The 20,868-nt window shown below is 56.1% G+C and overlaps 7 protein-coding genes across 7 annotated transcripts; 3 read left to right on the top strand and 4 right to left on the bottom strand.

Annotated features, from left to right (window-relative positions):
- Window positions 1–513: 513 nt before the first annotated feature.
- On the top strand, window positions 514–2,656 carry A1O3_07167 (primary-amine oxidase; the record flags this gene model as incomplete). Its single annotated transcript, XM_007737278.1, has 3 exons — window positions 514–920; window positions 979–2,399; window positions 2,478–2,656. The coding sequence occupies 3 exons, from the start codon at window positions 514–516 to the stop codon at window positions 2,654–2,656; spliced, it is 2,007 nt and encodes a 668-aa protein (XP_007735468.1).
- A 575-nt stretch (window positions 2,657–3,231) lies between these two features.
- Window positions 3,232–4,794, bottom strand: A1O3_07166 (uncharacterized protein; the record flags this gene model as incomplete). Its single annotated transcript, XM_007737277.1, has 1 exon — window positions 3,232–4,794. The coding sequence occupies one exon, from the start codon at window positions 4,792–4,794 to the stop codon at window positions 3,232–3,234; it is 1,563 nt and encodes a 520-aa protein (XP_007735467.1).
- Window positions 4,795–6,231: 1,437 nt separating this feature from the next.
- On the top strand, window positions 6,232–7,464 carry A1O3_07165 (uncharacterized protein; the record flags this gene model as incomplete). Its single annotated transcript, XM_007737276.1, has 1 exon — window positions 6,232–7,464. One exon carries the CDS (start codon window positions 6,232–6,234, stop codon window positions 7,462–7,464), a length of 1,233 nt encoding a protein of 410 aa, XP_007735466.1.
- Window positions 7,465–7,919: 455 nt separating this feature from the next.
- Window positions 7,920–9,747, bottom strand: A1O3_07164 (uncharacterized protein; the record flags this gene model as incomplete). Its single annotated transcript, XM_007737275.1, has 4 exons — window positions 7,920–8,763; window positions 8,846–9,370; window positions 9,435–9,534; window positions 9,591–9,747. The coding sequence occupies 4 exons, from the start codon at window positions 9,745–9,747 to the stop codon at window positions 7,920–7,922; spliced, it is 1,626 nt and encodes a 541-aa protein (XP_007735465.1).
- Window positions 9,748–10,595: 848 nt separating this feature from the next.
- A1O3_07163 (uncharacterized protein) lies at window positions 10,596–11,996 on the bottom strand (the record flags this gene model as incomplete). The annotated part of the gene is made up of 3 exons (XM_007737274.1): window positions 10,596–11,378; window positions 11,431–11,668; window positions 11,743–11,996. 3 exons carry the CDS (start codon window positions 11,994–11,996, stop codon window positions 10,596–10,598), a joined length of 1,275 nt encoding a protein of 424 aa, XP_007735464.1.
- Window positions 11,997–12,988: 992 nt separating this feature from the next.
- On the bottom strand, window positions 12,989–14,680 carry A1O3_07162 (uncharacterized protein; the record flags this gene model as incomplete). Its single annotated transcript, XM_007737273.1, has 3 exons — window positions 12,989–13,651; window positions 13,704–14,467; window positions 14,524–14,680. The coding sequence occupies 3 exons, from the start codon at window positions 14,678–14,680 to the stop codon at window positions 12,989–12,991; spliced, it is 1,584 nt and encodes a 527-aa protein (XP_007735463.1).
- Window positions 14,681–16,266: 1,586 nt separating this feature from the next.
- Window positions 16,267–18,668, top strand: A1O3_07161 (uncharacterized protein; the record flags this gene model as incomplete). The annotated part of the gene is made up of 5 exons (XM_007737272.1): window positions 16,267–16,482; window positions 16,607–16,867; window positions 16,986–17,321; window positions 17,466–17,646; window positions 17,758–18,668. The coding sequence occupies 5 exons, from the start codon at window positions 16,267–16,269 to the stop codon at window positions 18,666–18,668; spliced, it is 1,905 nt and encodes a 634-aa protein (XP_007735462.1).
- Between the last annotated feature and the right edge of the window lie 2,200 nt (window positions 18,669–20,868).

The following is a 20,868-nucleotide window of genomic DNA, read 5'->3' as shown; positions in this document are numbered from 1 at the left end:
CATGGACACGGTTTCCACCGGGCCCCGGCCAAGGCACACAGCAGCAACCGCGCTTATCGAAGCGGAGGGAAGAACAGCTACCGAAAGGGGGGAAGGGTGAGATAAGACAATACGGTACGGTATAGTACAGTACGGTAAGGGAAAGATACAGCACGTTCCCCAGACGGAGGACCCGGTTTGGCCCTCGGGCGAAGATCAAGTCCTGTCCTCGTCAGGCTGGTGGGCCCAGAGAAGCTACGCAGCATCGCGGCTACAGTCCACGACCAGCGTGTCTGCTTCTTCCACTACCACCACCGGTACCACTCCTCAGGCCGCAATGGGTTCTGGACATTTTGACAAGCGAGAGTCGCCCTGGCTGGGCCGGTGGAGTGTGGACAGCGGACAGGACAGTGAAGCATGGTCACCGTCATGACTTAAAAAGTAGGATGGTCGCGCTCCTCGCATGCCAGGCATCTTTCATCCTGTCCGTTGCACCTCGATCTACTGTACTATATCGCCATCATCCTCGACATCATGGCCCCGACCACCCACCCACTGGACCCGATCACTCCGGCCGAGATCAGACAGGCTGTTCAGATCCTGCGCGACCGGTACCCCAATGACCAGATCAGGTTCAAACTCGTCGACATCTTCGAGTGTCCCAAAGCAGAAGTTGTGCCGTACCTCGAGAAGCAGCGGCTGGGACAGACCCTTCCGGCGCCTCCCGCTCGACGGGCTCGAATCTACTTTCATCTCGCGCGAAACCCGCACCTGCTGAACAAAGCCCGCGTCAACGTGACGGCTGGTTTGGTCGAGGCGGTTGAAAGCTTGCCAGACGTGCAGGGGCCCGTTGATTTTGACGAATGGCTGGCGGTTCAGAATGCTTGCAATGCGCACCCGCGAGTGCTCGAAGAGGTCGAGCGGTTGAAGCTCCCTCCCGGGTAAGAGCACGCGCCGATCGGCGTCTTGATCTTTTAATGCTGACGTGATGATGCCCAGGGCCAAGGTTGTCAACGATCCCTGGGCGTACGGGACGGACGACGCAAAGGAGCGCCGACGGCTCTTCCAATGCTGGATGTACATTGTCCTGAATGGCGATCCTGAAGCCAACCACTATTCGCTGCCCGCGCCCTTTTCGCCCGTCTTTGACGCCGTCACCAACGAGCTCCAGTGGATTGATTACCTGCCCATGGGTGCGGATGACGAGCGGGAATCCACCCGACCCTGGGAGCCCGTGCCAGCAGTGGAATACTCAACCAATCTGCTCGACGTCAACACCATGCGCAAGGACCTGAAGCCACTCCAGGTCGTTCAGCCCCAGGGCCCGTCATTCCAAGTAGAGGGCCGAAACGTGTCCTGGCAGAAGTGGAAATTCAATGTCGGCTGGACCATGCGAGAAGGCCCGGTCCTACAGAACGTGACTTACGACGGGCGGTCGACATTCTATCGCCTCTCGTTGAGTGAGATGACGGTTCCATATGGGGATCCGCGCTCGCCGTATCACCGAAAGCAGGCGTTTGACCTGGGCGATTCGGGTCTAGGCATGATGTCAAACTCGTTGAAACTCGGCTGTGACTGCCTCGGGCTTATCAAATACTTTGATGGCTACCGTGTCACCTCGACGGGCAGTGTGGTGACCATGCCCAACGTCGTCTGTATGCACGAGGTGGACGCGGGCGTAGGATGGAAACACACCAACTTCCGCAGCGGCACCACCTCTGTGGTCCGCAACCGTCAGCTGGTGATCCAATGCACAGCGACCGTCGCCAATTACGAATATATTTTCGCCTTTATTCTCGACCAGGCCGCCAACATTCACTTTGAGCTGCGGGCGACCGGCATTGTCTCGACCATGCCGATCAAGCAAGGGGTGCAGGTACCCTGGGGCACCATCGTGGCGCCGGGCGTTTTGGCCGGCAACCACCAGCACCTGTTCAGCATCCGCATCGACCCGGCGATTGACGGCCACAATAACACGGTCGTCTGCCAAGATGTGGTGCCGGCCGAGGAGACGGATCCTGATCCGTACGGCTGTGCGTTCAAGGCTCGGGAGACCGAGATCACTCAAGCCGGCGGATACACGCTCGACGTGGACAAGTCCCGGCTGTACAAGATCGAGAACACGTCGTCGATCAACCCGATCTCCGGTAAGCCGGTGGCATACAAGCTGCACGCCATCCCGTCGCAGATGATGATTATGAAACCCTGGACGTTCAACTGGAAACGCGGCCAGTTTGCCTCCAAGCCCATCTGGGTGACGAAATACCAGGATGATGAGCTCTGGGCCGCCGGCGAGTTCACCAACCAAAGCAGGGAGGATACAGGTTTGGCCGTGTGGGCGAAGCGGCCGGACAATGTTCAGGATACGGATGTGGTGCTCTGGCATTCGTTTGGCCTGACTCATCTCCCACGACCTGAAGGTAAGCACGGCGTTCCATTGGCTCCTAGGACAGCACAGCAGGGGTTGATTGACTGACACTGATTGTTGCGACGCACAGATTTCCCCGTCATGCCGCAGGAGATGATGACCGTCACCCTCAAGCCGTCTAATTTCTTCGCTCTCAATCCCAGCAACGACGTCCCACGTTCCAACCAGGCCGTCAACCAGTCGACACTTGTGGAGGGCACGTCGAATAAAGGGGAGGGTACCACGTGTGCAGCACACAGTAAACTCTAGGTGAAGAAGTTTTGCAGTCATGGCGCGAGTGGCGACGGGGCATGGCGAGATAGGACTTGTCGTATAGGTCTCGATTTGAATGTTGGCCTGTTGGGAGTTCCCCAGGCGGTTATACTGTAGGTATCCTATAACGGAGTTACACACTTGAAGTTTTGGAGGTCCCGGCCAAGCTGCGGGAGTGAGTACGAGTACGGATGAGACGGTTGAGAATGGCGTATTATAGTTGGCATATGTGTGTATGTATCTATATATATATTGGGGGTGCTCCGACTTGGGTGGTACTGTTTATTTACCATCACTACCACTGCCGACCTATAGGTAACTACTAGAAGTTACTATCCAGATCGCCATCCTAACTCCCCCTCACTATCCTTCACCATCTGACATGACCCAATCGAACCACTATTCGGTTGCCATCTCGGTCACTAACCAGCCACCTCTATCCAGTACCCAGGGCACTGTAGGGTCCAATCACCATCTAGGTCATAGGTGAGTGGGTCAGCAGCAGCAGCACCCGAACCCACCATTTAGTCGTTGAACTGCATTCGTAGCCATCCCCAGGAGGGCCAGCACCACTAGTCCAACTTGGGCGGCAGGACAAAGTTGGTACGGCCCTGGAGCAGCCAAAAGACGGCGGAATAGAGAAACATGAAGACGACGACGCAAGAGACGTAGTTCATGGTACTGGCGGAGGTCGGGTAGGCGGCGGGGAAGGAGTAGAAGACCAAGGTCAGCAGGGTCCAGGCGAGGGTGACGTAGTTGGCGAGGAGGCCGAAGCGCGGCCACCAGAAGGGGCCCGGGGTGATGTTGCGGCGGCCCTTTCGGAGCAGCATGAGCACGCAGGCCGAGTAGGACAGGTACTGTAGTATGACGCCGCCGCCGATGAAGGCGTTGAAGGCCTCGGTGGAGGCGAGGTACAGGCAGCCCAGGAGGGCGACCCAGAGGCTGGACCAGAGATGGGCCCAGATCGGGGTGTTGAAGGGGGCCGGGGCGATGGTGGCCAGACGATCACTAAAGGGCCAGCCGCGGTCGCAGGCCAGGGCCCAGGCCAGGCGCGACTGCCAGGTCTGGATGGAGATGCCGGCGCAGATGTAGTTGACGATCATGAGCGACTGCAGGGCGACGGCGGCCGGTTTGGAGCGCAGGCACTGGTGGAAGATGGCCAGGCTGGGGATGCCGGTCGGGGTGGCGACGACGTCGGCCAGCGACTGGACGGAGAAGAAGGCGGCCATGGCCGTCGGCAGGCAGGTGGCGATGCTCAGCAGCACGGTGGCCATCAGCGCGCGGGGGATGTTGCGCGCCGGGTCGGGCACCTCGTTGGCCAGGTGGGTGATTGCGTCCAGGCACGAGAACCCCCAGTTCGCGGCCAGCATGCCGGTCAGGAAGGTGACGCCGTCGCTGGCCCAGCCCGAGCTGTTGACGAAGGTGGCAAACACAAACTCGCCCGACTGTTTGGTCGGCGACGCCGCCAGCAGGCTGACGAAGATGGCCACCGTGGCCGCCAGCGCCACGACGAGGTTGGTGGTCGCGATGGGCGGTAGGATGCGTTCGACGCAGTTGAACAGCGCGCAGAAGACGTTGGTCGCCTGGTAGCCGACAAACACCATCCACGGCTTCACCGTCATCGACGGGTCGCGCAGCACCATGACCCCCGTGATCATCAGCGGCACCGACAGCATCGCCGACGCGCACGTCACCAGCGCCCCGGCCCAGCTGAGGAAGGCCGTCAGGTACGAGAGCCCGCGGCGGAACCGCGCCGGCGCCAGCTGCGTCGCCCAGTAGTACTGTCCGCCGGCGTGCGGGTACGCCGACGACAGCTCGCCCAGCGAACACGCCACGCAGAACGACGCCGCCGCCACCACGATCGACCCGTAGATGAACGTGAACGGCCCGCCGTTGGTGATGCCCGCCGTCAACGACGCCAGCAGCGTGATCGGCGCGTTGCTGCACGTGAATGCCACCGCCAGGAGACTGACCAGGCTGAATGGCTTGACCGTTGCCACCGTGATCGACTGCGTCTGGCCCAGTTCCGCTAGGGACCCGTCTTCCTTGCTGCCTCGGCCGTTGCCAGAGCCTGTCCTCCCGGCCTCGGCCGAGGCCACGGCCAACCCGGGTTTTTCGTGGGAGTGAGATGACATGTTAGACTTGTATCAGACTCGGTGTCGGTGTTGTTGTCGTAGTGTCAGGAGGACAATAAACGTCGACGTCAATATTCAAGCAGACGTCACGTCGAAGAGGAAAAGAGAAAAGAGAAAAGAGAAGAGGAAAAGGAAAGACGAGGCAACCAAGCTAGCGAAAGTCGTCTTGTATGTAGGCAGGCGAGGTAAGGGCAGGTTCTGTTCTGTGCCTCTGCCAGATCCCGAGTCGGATCCCTTTTATAAGAAGATGGCTGGCCACAGAGAAGAGGAGGATGAGGATGAGGGGGAGGAGGAGGAGGAGGAGGAGGACCAGACGACATGTTTGATTATCAGTAGTCCATGGCGGCGGTGGTGGTGGTGGTGGTGGTGGTGGTGGTTGGGACTAGCCCTCGTCCAGCTAACTGTCATGGATCAAGACCAACGTCGTCCCCTCCGTACGTCCACTTCCACTTCCACTTACTTCACTTCACGGGCCGAGGGGTCCAGGGTCAAGAGAGATAGGGGGATGGGATGGGGATGGGATGGGGATGGGATGGGGATTGGAAATGTGAGCGTGAGTGTGAGTGTGAGGTTCGGGTGACAACGACAATGACAACGGGAATGACAAGGCAGAGTAAGGGCAGGGAGTGATCAAGCTTCAACCCGACGGTGACCATGACTGATAAGAGCGGCTACAGAACACGGCGCAGCGTTCCAAGGCGGAGACTTGAGGAGAGTGGAGGGTGGAGGGGAGAAGGGCGGGTCTAGTATATCTATATCAGGTATCTACATGGTCCTAGGTAGGTATCTGTATGTATTAATACAGTGTATAGCAAATACATATACAGATAAGATACAGAGTTAGGGTTAGGGTTAGGGTTAGGGCTAACGGTACCTACGTTCTAGGGAAAAGGGGGCTATAATAGACACTAGCCATTTAAGTACTAGTGGATAACTTTCCGGTCGTCTTGACCTATCATCACCCGGGATTCTATTAAGCTCAACACACTAACCGAGTTTTACTGCATTACCTAACTATATGCTACTCCACCACCACCACGACATATGCACTCCCGGCCCGGTTCCTTTTCACCAGCCCCCTTTAGCTTAGGGAGTACTGTTCACTGTACAATATCTGTCTACTAGGTAACTGCAGTCCCTTCAGTGTACGAATACTTGGTGAGTGACTCTCGACTCTCGACTCTCGTTCTGTCCATCATCCTTCTCGTCTTATCTCGAAGACTCGAGTCGGCTCTCTTCTCTTCTCTCCTCCTCGCCATTGGAATTGGATATATCAGGATTAAGGCAGGCCCACATTCCATTGAACTCCAGTAACACTGCGAGGACCGGACAGCTTCACTCCCACTGCTACTACTGCTACAGCTACAGCTATTGCTACTGCTACCACACTACCACACTACTACTCCTGCTACCACCACTGCTACACTACCCCTCAACATGCGAATCGCCATCGCCGGGACAGGCGACCTAGCCAAATATTTCGTCGAGGAACTCCACGCATCGTCCTATGACGTGGTGGTTCTCACGCGCACCAGTTCCAGTTCCAGCAGCAGTACCAGCAGCAGTAAAGCTCAACCCAAACCATGGTACAGCGCACGCCATGACGCCGGCGTAATCTCCCTCCGCTCGACAGACTACACGGTCCCGTCGCTGGTCGAGCAGCTGCGCGACTGCGACGGTCTGGTGTCGGCCATCCAAGACGGCACCCCGGCCAACGTCGTCGTGCACCTGGCCCTCCTGGAGGCGTGCAGACAGACCCGGTCATGTAGGCGCTTCATCCCGTCCGAGTATATCGGCGACGTGGACCGCTTTCCAACCCAGCCGCTGTTCTATCCGGAATCCCACCAGCCGGTGCGGGACGCCCTCGCCGCCCAGCAGGACGTCGTCTGGACGCTGGTCATGCCGGGCTGGTTGGCTGATTATGTGGTCGCGCCGAAGTGTCGCTATATTCGAGATATTGGAGATTTGTGTCCTATTGCATATGTGTATGGTAAGGGCGAGGGCACCAACATCGATACTGACACCAATACCAATACCAATACCAACATCCATACTGACGGAAGTGTCGGCCGCACAGGTACGACTATCTCCATGCTCATCCCCGGAACAGGCAACGAACCTATTTCATGCACGGCCGCGCGCGACGTCGCCAGAGCCGTGGCTGCTCTGTTCAAGGTTCCGTATCGGGTCCCGTCGCAGTTTCAGTCCAGCTCCCAACCCCAAGACCAACCCCAACAAGACGAAGACCAAGACCATGACTATAGCTCTGGCTGCCACTCTGCCTGGGACCCCATCACCTATATCGAAGGCCAAGCAACCACATGGAACGAGGTGAAAACCCTCCTCCAATCGAGAGGACACTCCGTCCGCGTCACGTACCGACCAGTCACGGAGTTGGAGGAGACTGTAGCCCAGGCCAGTCTAGCTGCATCTGGGTCTGCGTCTGTGTCTGTGTCCGAGGATGACCTCCTCTCCGCCCAGTTTGGGCTATGGTCGACGTCCGGGGCCACCAGGGTGCCGCGCGACACGGTGGTGGCGCAGCGCTCGAGGTTCTTTCCAGGTCTGGCGTTCAGAACGCTGGCTCAGCTGCTGGATGCGTCTGAGGCGGCCATGGCCAGCTTTGGGGATGGGGGTGGGGGTGAGGGTGAGGGGCCATATGGTGCGGTTTGAAAACGAAAGAAAAAAAAAACACAAAAGTTTGAATACAACGGCATCGTACAAACGAAAGAAACACAAAACATAACGTACATTACAACAGCATCGTACAAACACAAAGCATAAGGTACATTACAACAGCATCGTTCGATTGCGGTTCCGGTTCCAGTGCCGATTCTGCCAATCCAATCAATGATTCACGTAGACATATCGGTTCTAGTCTCCGAGTTTCGAAATACATCCATACATACACAGGACCCTCGGCTCCAAGCACATTCTCTGGCTTCCTGGCCTGCGGTACAGGCTAGAGCCATTCATGAAGGACTATTTGCAGACTTACGAGGCCATTTTTTGCGTATAGGTAGGTTACTAAGTAGAGTAAAGTACCCTTTCTGTTACCGAGCAGAGTAACATTTTTTGTGTAGGTTACCAAGTAGAGTAAGGTACCCTTTCTGACCTGCCGCCACTGTCTACCACTGCAGATTCAAAATGGCCGCACTCGACCACGGTACCTCGACCGCGACCATCCCATCCGCCGAGACTTGCAGCACTTCGCCCCTCGTGACGTTCCTCAACAGCACTGGCCGGCCGCCGTCGAGCTCGTAGTTGTATGAGTACCCGTCGAACGTGATGCCGGTGATGGCGTCGCTGCCGTTCGCCGTGAGCCGCTGCACCTGCACCGTCTTGATGGACGCCGCTTGACCTTGAGCGGTCTTGGTGGGTAGCTGGAAGCTGAAGGTTTCGTTGGGCCGCGGGGACGCGGTCGCAGTCGCGGTCGCGGTGGCATCAGCTGGCGCTGTCACGGTGTAGTTGTACGCGTGCATCTGGATGACCGCGACTCTCTCCAGCCGGCCATCCACATACGCCCCATAGGCGGACTGGTAGACACTGTCGCCGTCAAGCTCAATGTCACTGATGCTCACGTTGCCTTGGGTCAGGTCGCCCAGGAACGTCGCGACCATGACATTGCCGTAGTATGGCGCCTTGGTACCCCATGTCTCGTTGACCGTCTGCACTGGCTGCCATGAGGCGTATCTGTAGTTGATGCCTTGGTGCATGTGCACGCGGCGAATGCCCGTCGCGGCGCAGTACAGGTTGAAGTCGGCCCCCCACAGCGCGGCGCCGAACGAGTTGGACAAGCCGGGAGCGCCCTCGTTGTACAGACTGTTCGCCTCGCCGAGGATATACGGAATTCCCGTGTCGGCGAGCAGGCTGGACTCGTTGACGTGTTTGACCACCGACTGCACCGTCGACGTGTGATTCATCAACGTCCCTTGCAGAGTCACCCCGGGCTGGGTGGCGCCACCGATGTAACTAGACCAGAGGTCAGCGCCGCAACTGACCACGAGAGCCACGAGAGCCATCGACTGATGCCGTGTCATGTTACTGTACTCACTTGTGGCTGTCAATGAAGGCAATGTCGACGTCCGCATCGAGCCCCGCGACCCACGTGGTCACGAGGTCGAGATTGTTTGCGGTCCCGGCGAAGCTGGGCGCGTAGAATTGAAATTGGCCCTGGGAGATGACGTCCGGACAGTGCTCCTGCACGAGCTGCCTGACAGTGCGGGTCTTGTTGAGCCATTCCTGCACATAGTCGGTTTCGTTCCACGACGGCGGTCGCACGGGACCTTGGGCGCTGGTCTTGTACAGGTCGGGCTCGTTGCCCAGCTGCCAGTACGCGAGCCGACCGTCACTCAAGGCCTCGCACGCCAATGGCACCGTGCCTACAAGGGTGTCGTGCCCGAGCGAGCCGTTCGTGCCGAGATTGAACCCGTGGATGTAGGTCATGTTGGGCCAGGTCGAGTACGACTCGAAGTAGGCCGGCCCGATGGAGATGGTGGTCGGATAGTCTCTGGAGCGGGCAAAATCATAGCTTCCGACCAGGGCGACCTCCTGCGATGCGTTGAAGGTGGCATAGTCCCTAGCACGGCGTTCAACGGTCTGCGACAGATCCAGATCAGATAATAGAGCTCGGCACGCCTTACTGAGTATTTCCACCGACCCTGATGATGGGATGGGAGCCTTGGAGCCGGCCCAGATTGCTCAGGAGGTGGTACGAGAAGTTGTTCGGACGGCTGGAATTGCCTACATGTCGACGTGTTGGCTTCGATCCCACACGATTCGGGATCACAGACACCTACCGGCAAAGTCGGGGAACGAGGCGAACTCGATGGAGAAGGAGACAAAGGAGGCCAGGACGGGAGGACCGGCATTCGGCGGGGGGTTCAACGACAGCGGAACAGCGGCCCGAACAGCGTCGAGGAGGAGTGAGACAGAGAGGACGAGCAAGGCCAGCATAGCGAGGAAGCGAGGAAGTGAGGATGCGAAATTGACGAGTCTGGGATCCGGATGTCGGTGTGCGGCCGCCGTCACCAATTTTATACTGGATTCAATTCATAACTTGCTCTCCCAGCCTCCAGCGTGCGTCTGCGCCGAGTTTGAGCTTGAGTTTGAGTGTGCGGGGGACAGCTTCGAGATCTGCATGCAGCTCATCGTTGCTCATTGTCGGGTTCGGGGCTGGAGGTGGAGGGAGAGGTGGAGAGGTGGAGCGGGAGAAGCTGCGCAGGTTGCTAGATGGGCCGTCTATCGATCTTGATCTTGGTGCAGCTCATGTGGACAGGGTGATCGTCTGCGAAGATCGCTGTCTAGAGGGCGCGAAAGGGTACAGTGTAAGGAGAGGTGATAAATTCATCAATACCTATTGATGGTGGTGCCAAGGTAGACGACCATGAACCATGAACAAATATACAGTACAGTAGGAACTGTATGTACACTGTAGCATAGGTACCGATTGTGGTGCACGTGGTCTACATATAGGTTAGGTACCTGACCTAAGGTACATACCTAAGGTACAGTACCTCGGCCCCCAGCCGTGTCCTTGTCCTCGTCCCCGTTGTACGCTGTATGGAACTTCAAGTGCCAGTGGTCTGCGTCGCAGATGCTCAATTCCCTTAGACGTGGAACTCAACATACCCCAAGTCTCGGTTGTACCGTATTCCTATTAGTACCTATACCTATACCTATACCTTCCATCTGGTTCACCTCAACGCCGGAATAGACCGTCCTTACCCTTGCCCTTCACCCTCACCCTCCCCCTTATCCTCACCCTCACTTGCCTATGCCCCAGAGAGGAACCACCCTCACCCTCACTTGCCAATGCCCCAGAGCGGAACCACCCTCCGCAGATACTTCATAAACTTCCACATACCGACGGCATACTCGACGTTGCCGGCTGGATCCACGACCTTCTCCGGAAAGGCAATGCCCGCCCCATGCAGCCCCGGGATGCACTGATCCCGGCCATCTTGAAACGAGCCCGTCGATCCGTCATACTCAAGCTTCCCCAATGGTCGATTGTCTATTTGGAGAGCGGGCACCGGGTCTGGACGGTATCCAATCGCCTGCACTAGATGGGTGCATCTGGGTAGATGTAGCTGGTACGCCTCAGCCTCGTCTACCGAGCAGTTGACCTTCTCCAGATGGCGGCTGACAGGTGATGCTTTCAAAGCTTCGTCTTCGAGGTGGGCACGGGCGAAGTCGGCCGACGCGCCCTTGAGACCGGTATTGTCACGGAGGATCCAACCGTCCATCTCGACCGCGTACGTCAATGCGCGGCGTGTGAACCATTTGATCCGGAGCCGCGGGTGGCTAGTCGTAGCCAACTCGTACAGGTCCATGAGCACCACGATGGCACTATGCGAAGACCCAATCACCCCGACTGTGGCCTCTTTATCAGCTGGCAGTGTCTGTCGAAGGGTTTGGCGATCCAGGGCGTCGTCGAGGTTGATGTGTTTCGTGTCCAACCCCGTGGGGAGAGAGGGATTGTGCATCACAGGTGACGACCCCGTACACAAAACCAGAGCCGGCGAGTGAAAGGTGCGAACGGCTGCCGAGTTGGCCTCTTGGGCCTGGACCGACCACAGAGCAGCCTGGCCAGGGTCAGTTCACGGAACAAGAGCAAAGAGGATGGGTCGTTGATACTTCGCTATAGAGATTGGCTGCCACGGCCGTGCCGACTAAGGTGTGCACATTGGGATGGCGCTTCAGCCCCTCGCTCAGCATCACCAGCATGTCGGCTGCATAGTGGAGGCGACAACCGGCGGTGGCATCGAGGCTCTCCAGCGTCGTGACCGCGTTGGGCGCTGGCGTGGACTGCACAATCTCGCGGAACGGCGCCAGGGCATTGATATAGGCCAAAAACAACGACACTTTGGTGTTGCTACCGCCTCACAGCCCCCGGGTCAGCCTCTGCCGTAACAACCGACAACCTGGACAGCACCAGTACAGTCTTACCTTGACACGTCCCGGTACTTCTTCGCAACCCGGCCTCCCAGAAACTCGTGGTCGATCCAAAGAATCCGCGCGCATGTCTGGTGATCGAGAATGTTGCCCACCGTCGCGATCCCGGCGGCGCCACTGCCAACCACCACCGCGTCGAACAGTTCGCCGTGGCCAGCTGTGGCCGAGGTCGACGCGGCACGGGGTTGGGTTGGAGCACATGCCAGGGCGCCCAGGGGACGATAGAGAGGCAGGCAATCGAGACTCATCCTTGGGCAAGGCGAAGGTCGAAGTGTATAGCCAGACAGGCGGTGCATCCTTCTTGCACACCTACCATAAACCTGTGAGCATGGTGGGTTGACGATATCTTTCAGGGGGCCAGTTACCTCAGTAGGTCCATCTTGTCCTTATCAACCACCCTCGTCGCTAGTATGTACTATTTAGCGAACTGCAATGTCCACGGCATATCAGTCGACGCAGGATAAGCGTTAGCCTCGAATGACCTGTCACCCCAACCTGACGTGCGTAAGCCGGTGGGGATGGAAGAGTAGCCCGGGGAATGAGTCCGAACCATGGGCTCACGAGGCGGGCACATACGCGTCAACGTGCGTGGACGTTTGATTCTCACCTGTCCTGTCCTGTCTTGTCCTGTCGGTCTGGGAGACGGGATACCAGGCTACAGGAGAGTTCAGGGTGTCTGTTCGCCGACCATCACCATTAAGCGCTTGTAATTGCAGGCCATCAATCCTCTCCAAGTTTGGTGACGGACACTAGACCGCCGCCCATTTGGGTTAGAACGTTGGCCTTGGCGGACAGGTCACATGCCAAATCCCGTGACTGCCAATCCTGCACATCTGCCGGCGTTGCTGCACCGTAGCCCGGATCATGATTAAACCTATTCTAGCACTTGGTAAAGGGAGTACGGAGTACTGAATACTCCAAGGCCTTTTCGTTGATCGTAGCTGGAAGACACTGTGGTGGACACCGCAAACTGCAGATCATCCGCGACTTGGAGACTTCGAGTTGGATGGCTAAGGAGGTGCCAGGGGGTAAGCTTGATAGGCTTAGTAGTGAGTAGCGCTAGAGGCTCGAGCTCCTTATCAGGAACTCCCAGGGGCCTGAGCCTGAGTTCTTGGAAAGGCACTCTTCGTGATAGGGCGGGCCCTAAGCCTGCATTTCGAGGAGAAGCTGCCTAGGGGGAGGATGAACTGTTGTGGCCAGACAATCCCGCTGCCTATAACAAGATATCAATCACAGTTCTCTAGGAGAGTTCCTGATTAGTCCATGCGAACCAGTCGAAAGTGGCGTCGAAGAAGCGGTCGTCGGCCCACGGAAACAGGTCATCTAGCTGCGCGTCGAGGTCTTGCCCCTGAGACGCGTTCGACATATTTGTCGATGGCATAGCATTCATGAATGCCATTGGCGGGTTGGAGTGCTGAGCCTCGTTCTCCTGTGAGCACTGGCCTTCAGAGTAGAGGATTGACCTAGCCTGTTGAACAAATCGCTCCGTGATATTTGCCAACTTGGCGGCGAGGGGATTCCGCGAGCTCAACTTGCCCATAAAGGCGGGGACATGCTCGATATCTGCGAGGAACTGTTTGTTCTGCTCTAACTGGGTCTTGCCTTTGGTCACAATTTCGCCCCAGAGAGTGCCGAACGCGGTCAGCGGACATTGCAGAGGCTGCCATAGGATGCAGGTGTACGGTTCCTTGAGACTCGGCCCCATGTCGCCGAGACGCGGCAACAATCGGAGCATTTGCTGCGATGGGTCGATACACTGCGCCCGCAACGATCTGGACGACACCTTGAGTAAGACCACCAGGGAAGAGTAGTGGAAGCACAGCATCTGCAGGCCGAGATCAACAGAATCCACACCGTTCGCGCCGAGAAGGGGCTTCTCTGCCAGCGCCGCCGCCTCGAGGACCTGGACCAGATGTCAGCCTTGTTCACCACGCTGTAATGGGAATCTCCGCTACCTCCCTTGCCTGGCGGTGCCATGACTCGACGGTCTCGATGACTGTGTGAACGTCATCAGAGCCCTGTCCATGGAGGCAATGCCAGACGTCAGACATGACGCGTGATAGGAGGTGCATCTGGTGCGTGTAGTGCGCATTGAACAACACGGGCGCGCCGCTGGAGGGATATTGAGATTGGGAAGGCAAGAGCTTGTCCAACGTCGGGGGGGTCATTCCAACCGTTATTTCGCGGTGGAAAGTCGGTGGCTTCCCCAGAATGAGCGCCAGCGACTGGTCCAGGACATTCAAGCGCCAGAAAAGCATGGTGCGCCCCTCGAGGGTCGGAGAGTCAAGCCGCCACGATTGGTCCAAAGCGTTCAAGCGCCCGAAAGACGTGGCGCGCCGCTCACGAGTGGGAGGGTCGAGCTGCCAGGGAGAAATGCCTAGAGCCTGCAACATGATACAAGCTCTGCTGATCAGCGCCCAGCAGAGAGATGGCGTCATAAACTCCTCGACGTGGCAAGCTAAGATGACCAAGGCCTGGACACTCGAGGCGGTCGGTTCTAGCAGCAGCCTCACATCATTGAACGCAAGCCAGAGGTTACTTCTCAGCTTCGCCTTGATCGGTTCATCCGCCGGCCGGGTGCCCAGCACAACGCTGTAAAACATGACCAGCCAAGCTCGATCGGGCACTTGATGAGGCTGTGATGCGGCCAAATGGTCGAGGACTGCCGCAGGGGCGGACGTGAGCAACAACCGTTCTTGTTGGAGAGTGGCGACAAACACTAGACCAGAGTGTAAATACGAAGTACACCGGGACACAAGGCAGAAAAGTGCTTACCATCCAGCCAGACACGAACCTGGTCTTCTTCGAACTGGAAGAACTCCGTCTCTGCCCCGTCGGCCAATGTGTCGAATGGAGAGGAGCCTTGCCAAACCGTGGCGTATTCTTCCAGCAACGACGCCAGCGCCCGAAGAGAACGATGGTCCTTGCCCATCAGCCGCTGTAGTCGCTCGTGGGTTGTGCCACTATGTTCAATGCCTTGCACAGGTGGCTGGGAGCCAGCGGGTGCAATGCCTTCGATAGCTTGGACGCGCTCAGCGCTTTGGGAGCCATCCCGGTCGATGCCTTCGATGCCTCGTGAGGGTTGTCTCGAGTCGTTATGGCCATGGCCAGCGCGTGCAGCGTCTGCTGGAGGCTCACGACTACCAGAAGGAAGTCTAGCCGCATTCTGCTTCTGCCTCTTCTTCTGACGACGAATGACGCCAAAACGGGAATAGCTACAGGCCGTCCCTCCGGCCGTGCAGCGGCGGCATCGCGGGACCTCACGCGAGCACGAACTCTGTAACAGCATCAGCCAAACGATGACGACGACTCGAGATGCCTGGTGCTATTCAAGGGGTAGCCGGACCTTACGCGAATGGCACGCATCGCACTGGAAGGGAATCATTCGATTAGCCACATCCCAACAGCGGCAGTGCAGTGCAATGCGTAGGGACTTACGGAGTATTGTGCAAGTACAACGGGTTCGGCCATTATATCGAGTAATGTAGACGCCGATACGGCGAGAGGAAGACGAGAAGACGGAAGAAGAGAGGCTGAATGTCAGGTCGGCATTTATCGGCATTTATCGGCATTTATCGGTGGAGGGTCTGTCAGACGAGCTGACCAATCACACGTGATAGCACGTGACAGTTTAGGGTTAGGGTTGGGGTTAGACCTCCTAAAGACCGTGTACCACCACCACCACCACCACCACTGCTGGAGTCAACATCACCATCACCATCACGCTGGCAAAGCGTTGCTGCCTTCGCCTATCGATTGTCCTTCTCTGCTGGGGGAGCGTTGTGAACCCCACCATCGATCCTATGTCTCTACCCTGGCCATGTAACTACCGCTACGCCAATGACTCCCATCCTCATCTGAACTCTGGCTCATCAGGTAAGAAGCACAAAACCGACAGTCTCCTTCTACCAGGGCGGCGGCGGCAGTGTAGATGCATTATAATTTTTTAATCAGGCCGACCGACTCAATGACAATATCCGACATGCCAACAAGGTTTATCACGCACACGAGGAGGACAATGGACAATACTCAACAGCAACCTCTGTGAGCCGTAACCTCCGTAAGTTCCGCAGCACAGCAAGATGGGAGTGTGACCATCAGCCTGGATGGGGTTTCCATCCCCTATCACGGACTTTGCTGGAGCCCAGCAAACAAACAACGGTAGCTGTTATTGCCGGAAGTTCCTTGCTCCCTCTGTGTCTTGCCCTTTAAGAATCCAATGTTCTCCTCGACCTCGAATCTCTAACAGTCACTTCCATCCCACTCGAGAGTTCCTTGAACTGGCTACATTGTTAGGTAAATCAATGCCTGTCATTTAATTGTTACCACCTCCAGCAGACAGGTTCTCGCCAGTCAGGCTGAGCAACGACCTTCTCCTCCACCACTACCAGCCACAGACAAGTCCTCCCTCTCAGTGAAGCCGAGAAGAGAAACATCCAGACAGGTTCTCTAGCGAGGCCGACCAACATTCCTCCACGACCACAACCACGACGTCCCCAATCGCCAATGCCAATGCCAATGACTACTACGAGACCCAGCTCGGCTGCGGGAGACTCAGCAGATTTGGAAAAAGGCAAGGCCGACGGAACATCTCAACATGGGCCAATCACACCGGATCAGAGCAAACCGAATAGTACCGATCAGAAGCCGTCGACACTGCAGATGGTCCTGCTGCTAGTCGCCGTCTTTCTGAGCATGTTCCTGGTCGCAGTGGACCGAACCATCATCTCGACGGTACGAGTGCAAAGTCCACCCCAGGTCGTCAGAGCTAGCCCTAGTTCACTCGACACAACCCGAATCTAACGTTCGCCGTTCACTGCGAGAAGATCGAGACCATCTACTGACTTTGATCTCCCAGGCCATACCTCGCATCACCGACGAATTCAACTCGCTCCCCGACGTCGGCTGGTACGGCAGCGTGTATTTGTTGACGTGCTGCGCGTTCCAGCTCCTGTTTGGAAAATTCTACACCTTTTACTCGGTCAAGCTTGTCCTGATCACGAGCATTCTGATCTTCGAGGTTGCCTCTGCCATCTGCGGAGCCGCGTCCAGCTCGGCCGTCTTTATCGTGGGAAGGGCAATCTCCGGAGTTGGCGCGGCCGGCATCTTCGCGGGCACGGTAAGATTTGACTCTACGTCCCTCCGTCGCTACCCTTCTGTCAATAGGGGAAGGGAACCTGTTCAACACTTTTTTGCACAGTATATCAGCTTCCTACTGACGGCTGATTTGCTCCTAGATTGTATCTATTGTCCACACCGTTCCGCTAGCTAAGCGGCCCAGAATCCAAGGTCTCATGGGCGCGGTTATGGGTATTGCTACGGTGGCAGGACCCCTGATGGGCGGCGGCTTCACCTCCAACGTGACGTGGAGATGGTGCTTCTACATCAACCTGCCGTTCGGTGGCGTGGCCATGGTCGCCGTCTTCTTCCTCCTCAAGGTGCCCGATCGAGACACGACCAAGCTACGCTGGACGCAGAAACTGGCACAACTTGACGCTCCCGGCACTGCCCTCCTGATACCAGGAGTGGTTTGTCTGCTGTTGGCACTTCAGTGGGGTGGCCAGAAATACGCGGTGAGTGAGCTGTCTATGCCTGCTACATGACATACATATAAATATTGTGGTGGTCTTTTGTGGTGGTCTTTTGTGGTGGTCTCTTGTGGTGGTCTCTTGTGGTGGTCTCTTGTGGTGGTACACCATTATACTGACAGTCAGCAGTGGAGCAGCGGGCGCATCATCACCTTGTTGACGGTCATGGGGGTTCTACTGGTGGCGTTCGTCGCGGCGCAAATCTTGCTTCCGAAGACAGCCACGATTCCCCCACGGCTTCTCAAGCAACGCAGCGTGGCCGCGGGTCTCTGGACGATCGTGTGTGTGGGCTCGTCACAATACATATTCGGTAAGAAAGGACCCCGAATGATGAGTAGTGCAGTGCAGTGCAGTGTAGTGTGGTGCAGTGCTATTGTTGAGCATCAGAAGACTGACAAACCAACCCTGGTCGAACAAACAGTATACTTCCTCCCGATCTGGTTTCAATCCATCAAAGGAGTGAGCGCCATCGACTCGGGCCTCCGACTCCTGCCGTTGATGCTGGCGATGGTGGCGGCGTCGATTGGCGGCGGCTTTCTGAACCAGAAGATCGGATACTACACGCCCTTGGGTATCGCCGGAGCATGCATCATGGCCGTCGGGGCCGGGCTCCTCACCACGCTGCAGGTCGACACGGCCGAGGGCAAATGGATCGGATTCCAGGTCCTGTACGGTTTCGGCATGGGCCTGTGTTTCCAAACCCCCAACCTGGCCGTCCAGACCGTGCTGCCCAAGCGGGACGTGCCTATGGGCCTGGCCTTGATGTTCTTCGGCCAGCTGCTGGGCGCGGCCGTCTTCGTCTCCGTGGCCCAGAACGTGCTGGACACCCAGCTTTTGCACCGTCTGGCCGCCATCCCGGGCCTCGGCCGAGGAGTCGATCTGATCTCTTCCGCTGGCGCCACTTCCCTGCTTGACTCGGTGCCGACCAACCTGCTGCCGACTGTTCTTAGTGCCTACAATGATGCCCTGCGGTCCGTCTTCGAAATCGGCTTGGTCTTGGCCTGTCTGGCCGTCCTCGGTGTTGCTTCTTTGGAGTGGAGGAGCGTGCTGAGGGAGGAGGGGGGTGGTGGTGGTGATGGGGTTGGTACAGGTGGTGGTGATGGCAATTCTGCTGGCGGTGATGGTAATACTGATGGTGGGGTTGCTACAGGTGGTGGTGGTGGTGGTGGTGGTGGTGACCGCAATGCTGATTGTGGCGGTCGTGATGCCAATACTGATGGTGGGGTTGGTACAGCTGGTAGTGGCAGTGGTAGTCATACTGGCGCCGTCAGGACCGAAAAGATTACAGCCACGGAAGAGAGCAAGCCGCAGAAGGGAATTTGCAATCGCTAGGAAGAATCAAGTAACTAGTGAGCTAGAGCTTGAGCTTGAAGAACTAAATAACTAGTGAGCTTGAGCTTGAGCTTGAGCTTGCTTAAATGACGGGGAGGGTGTCAGACTTAGGCATTCCCAGCCTTGCCTTTTAACCAGAAGGCTGTATAGGCATACATACTATATAGTCTGGACTCCTCCATACCCCTTTGATAGCGAACTTGACATTTCAACCTTTGACAAATCGACGGGGAGGGGAGGGGAGGGGAGGGGAAAGTTCTAGCTTGGAACATTTCAACCTTTGATAGAGGGGAGGGGAAAGTTCTAGCTTGGAACATTTCAACCTTTGATAGAGGGGAGGGTAGAGTTCCAGCATGGCTCTTGGACAGGGTTAGGGTTTGCATTCAATTTCGATACTTTATTCTTATCTAGCCGGACGCTGATCCCTCTCCCTCTTCGTAGTTCATCCAGACTCAGCTCATGGCTTTCTCATCCGAAGACCCAGGTGCAGGTGTGTGTAGACTAGGAACAGGGAAATCGCGCGGTCCGGTCTGCTGGAGCTGCGATAAATGAAATGAAATTAAGGCATCCTGCATTTGATTCGGTTTGGCCTTGTTGGAGGGGGAAGGGGAATAGAGGGGGAAGAGGAAGAGGCTATATCTATATTAGATGAGCAAAGGGATAAGCAAGTGGAAGGGAAAGGAAAAGGAATCCCCCCTGCTTGTGCTTATGTCCATAGTACGGATAGGATAGTCTTTCGGGATGTGATGAAGTTCTGCCCGTCTCTCGTCCTGTTCCGTACGATTCGTACTTCTGAAGCAGGGAATTCAGATATAGATGGCGGCGTGATGGTAATTTAGATACAGACAGCCATGTGATGGTAGTTCAGATATCCGTGTGATGCACTCGCACTCTCGCACTAGCACTGGCCATGCACATGCAGTCAACTCATTTTCAGGCACCACTCCCATATCAGAAGAACAACTTGTGAGCTGTCGAGATGATTTTGGGACAGCGTCTTGCGTCTTGTGTTCATTATCCAATGATTGACCACCTGTAGTCTTTGTATGTGTATATACATGTATGTATGTGTGTTAGTGACAATCTCTGCATATGTATATATGGTGTAAGTGACCAATTTGTATATACGTGTACGCGGTGTTGATGTCCAATCTCTACATGTACCTATATGTATGGGTGTCTGTATATATATATACGGTGTAGGTGACCAGTCTCTGTATGTACATGTCATGTATACGGTGTAAGTGCGTAAGTGACAAGGCTGACCAATGAGGAACCAGCCATTCTCCCCAACTTCATTTCACTTCACCTCACCTCACCTCACCTCACCTCGCCAACTTCACCGCAGATTTCGACCCTATATATTCAACTCCCCAAATTCCTACCAGGATTCAGCCCAGCCTGCAAGTCTCACATGACCATCTCCCAGATGGTCTAGTGGTACGGATGGCCGAGCTGAATCCTGACCTGCCATTCCCACCAAAAAAGAAGAAAAGGGAAGGTGGATGAGGGACTGGGCTGCCTACCCAGGCAGGTACAGTATCCTATACCAAAAACACCAAAAAAAAAAAAAAAAAAAAAAAAAAACCTCTGTCAGTTGAAAGATTTGACCTCCTTGGTAAAAAGAGGATGGAAGGTTTCTATTCCCGCCCTTGAAGGTGGGGATAGTTTTTGGTGTTTTTGGTTTTTGGTGTTTACGGTTGAGTGCTTGGTGCTTGGTGCCTGCGGTTTGGTGCTTTTGCTGTTTTGCTGCTTGGTGCTGTTGCTGCTTGGTGTCGTTGCTGCTTGGTGTTTGCTACTTAGTGTGCTGCTTTTGGTGTTTGCTCCTTACTACTTACTGCTTAGTGTTGACGGGTTGCGTTTTGCGGTTTACTGTTTGCCGGTAGCTGGACTAAACAACCAATAACGAATAATCAACAATACCTACCTTCCACCCTCTGAATGATGGACTGGATAGATTTCTGTTTCCGTCCCCACCCTTGAAGGTGAGAATGGTGTCTGTAGACTGAACAACGAAGAATACCTTCTTCGTCTGAATGCTGAATGCTGAATGCTGAATGCTGAATAATGAATGCTGAATGATGAATGCTGAATAATATGTCTCTACCTCCAATAGGCCGTACGCTCATGCACGAGTCTACGATACTCTACTCAGTACTCAGTATTGAGTCATCTACTTTTACGTAGATATTGGCATCTT

Source organism: Capronia epimyces (genome assembly GCF_000585565.1).
Source record: "Capronia epimyces CBS 606.96 chromosome Unknown aczIQ-supercont1.6, whole genome shotgun sequence".
Classification (NCBI taxonomy): domain Eukaryota; kingdom Fungi; phylum Ascomycota; class Eurotiomycetes; order Chaetothyriales; family Herpotrichiellaceae; genus Capronia; species Capronia epimyces.
Note: the sequence above shows the minus strand (reverse complement) of the source record. Positions and strands in the feature narration are given on the sequence as shown.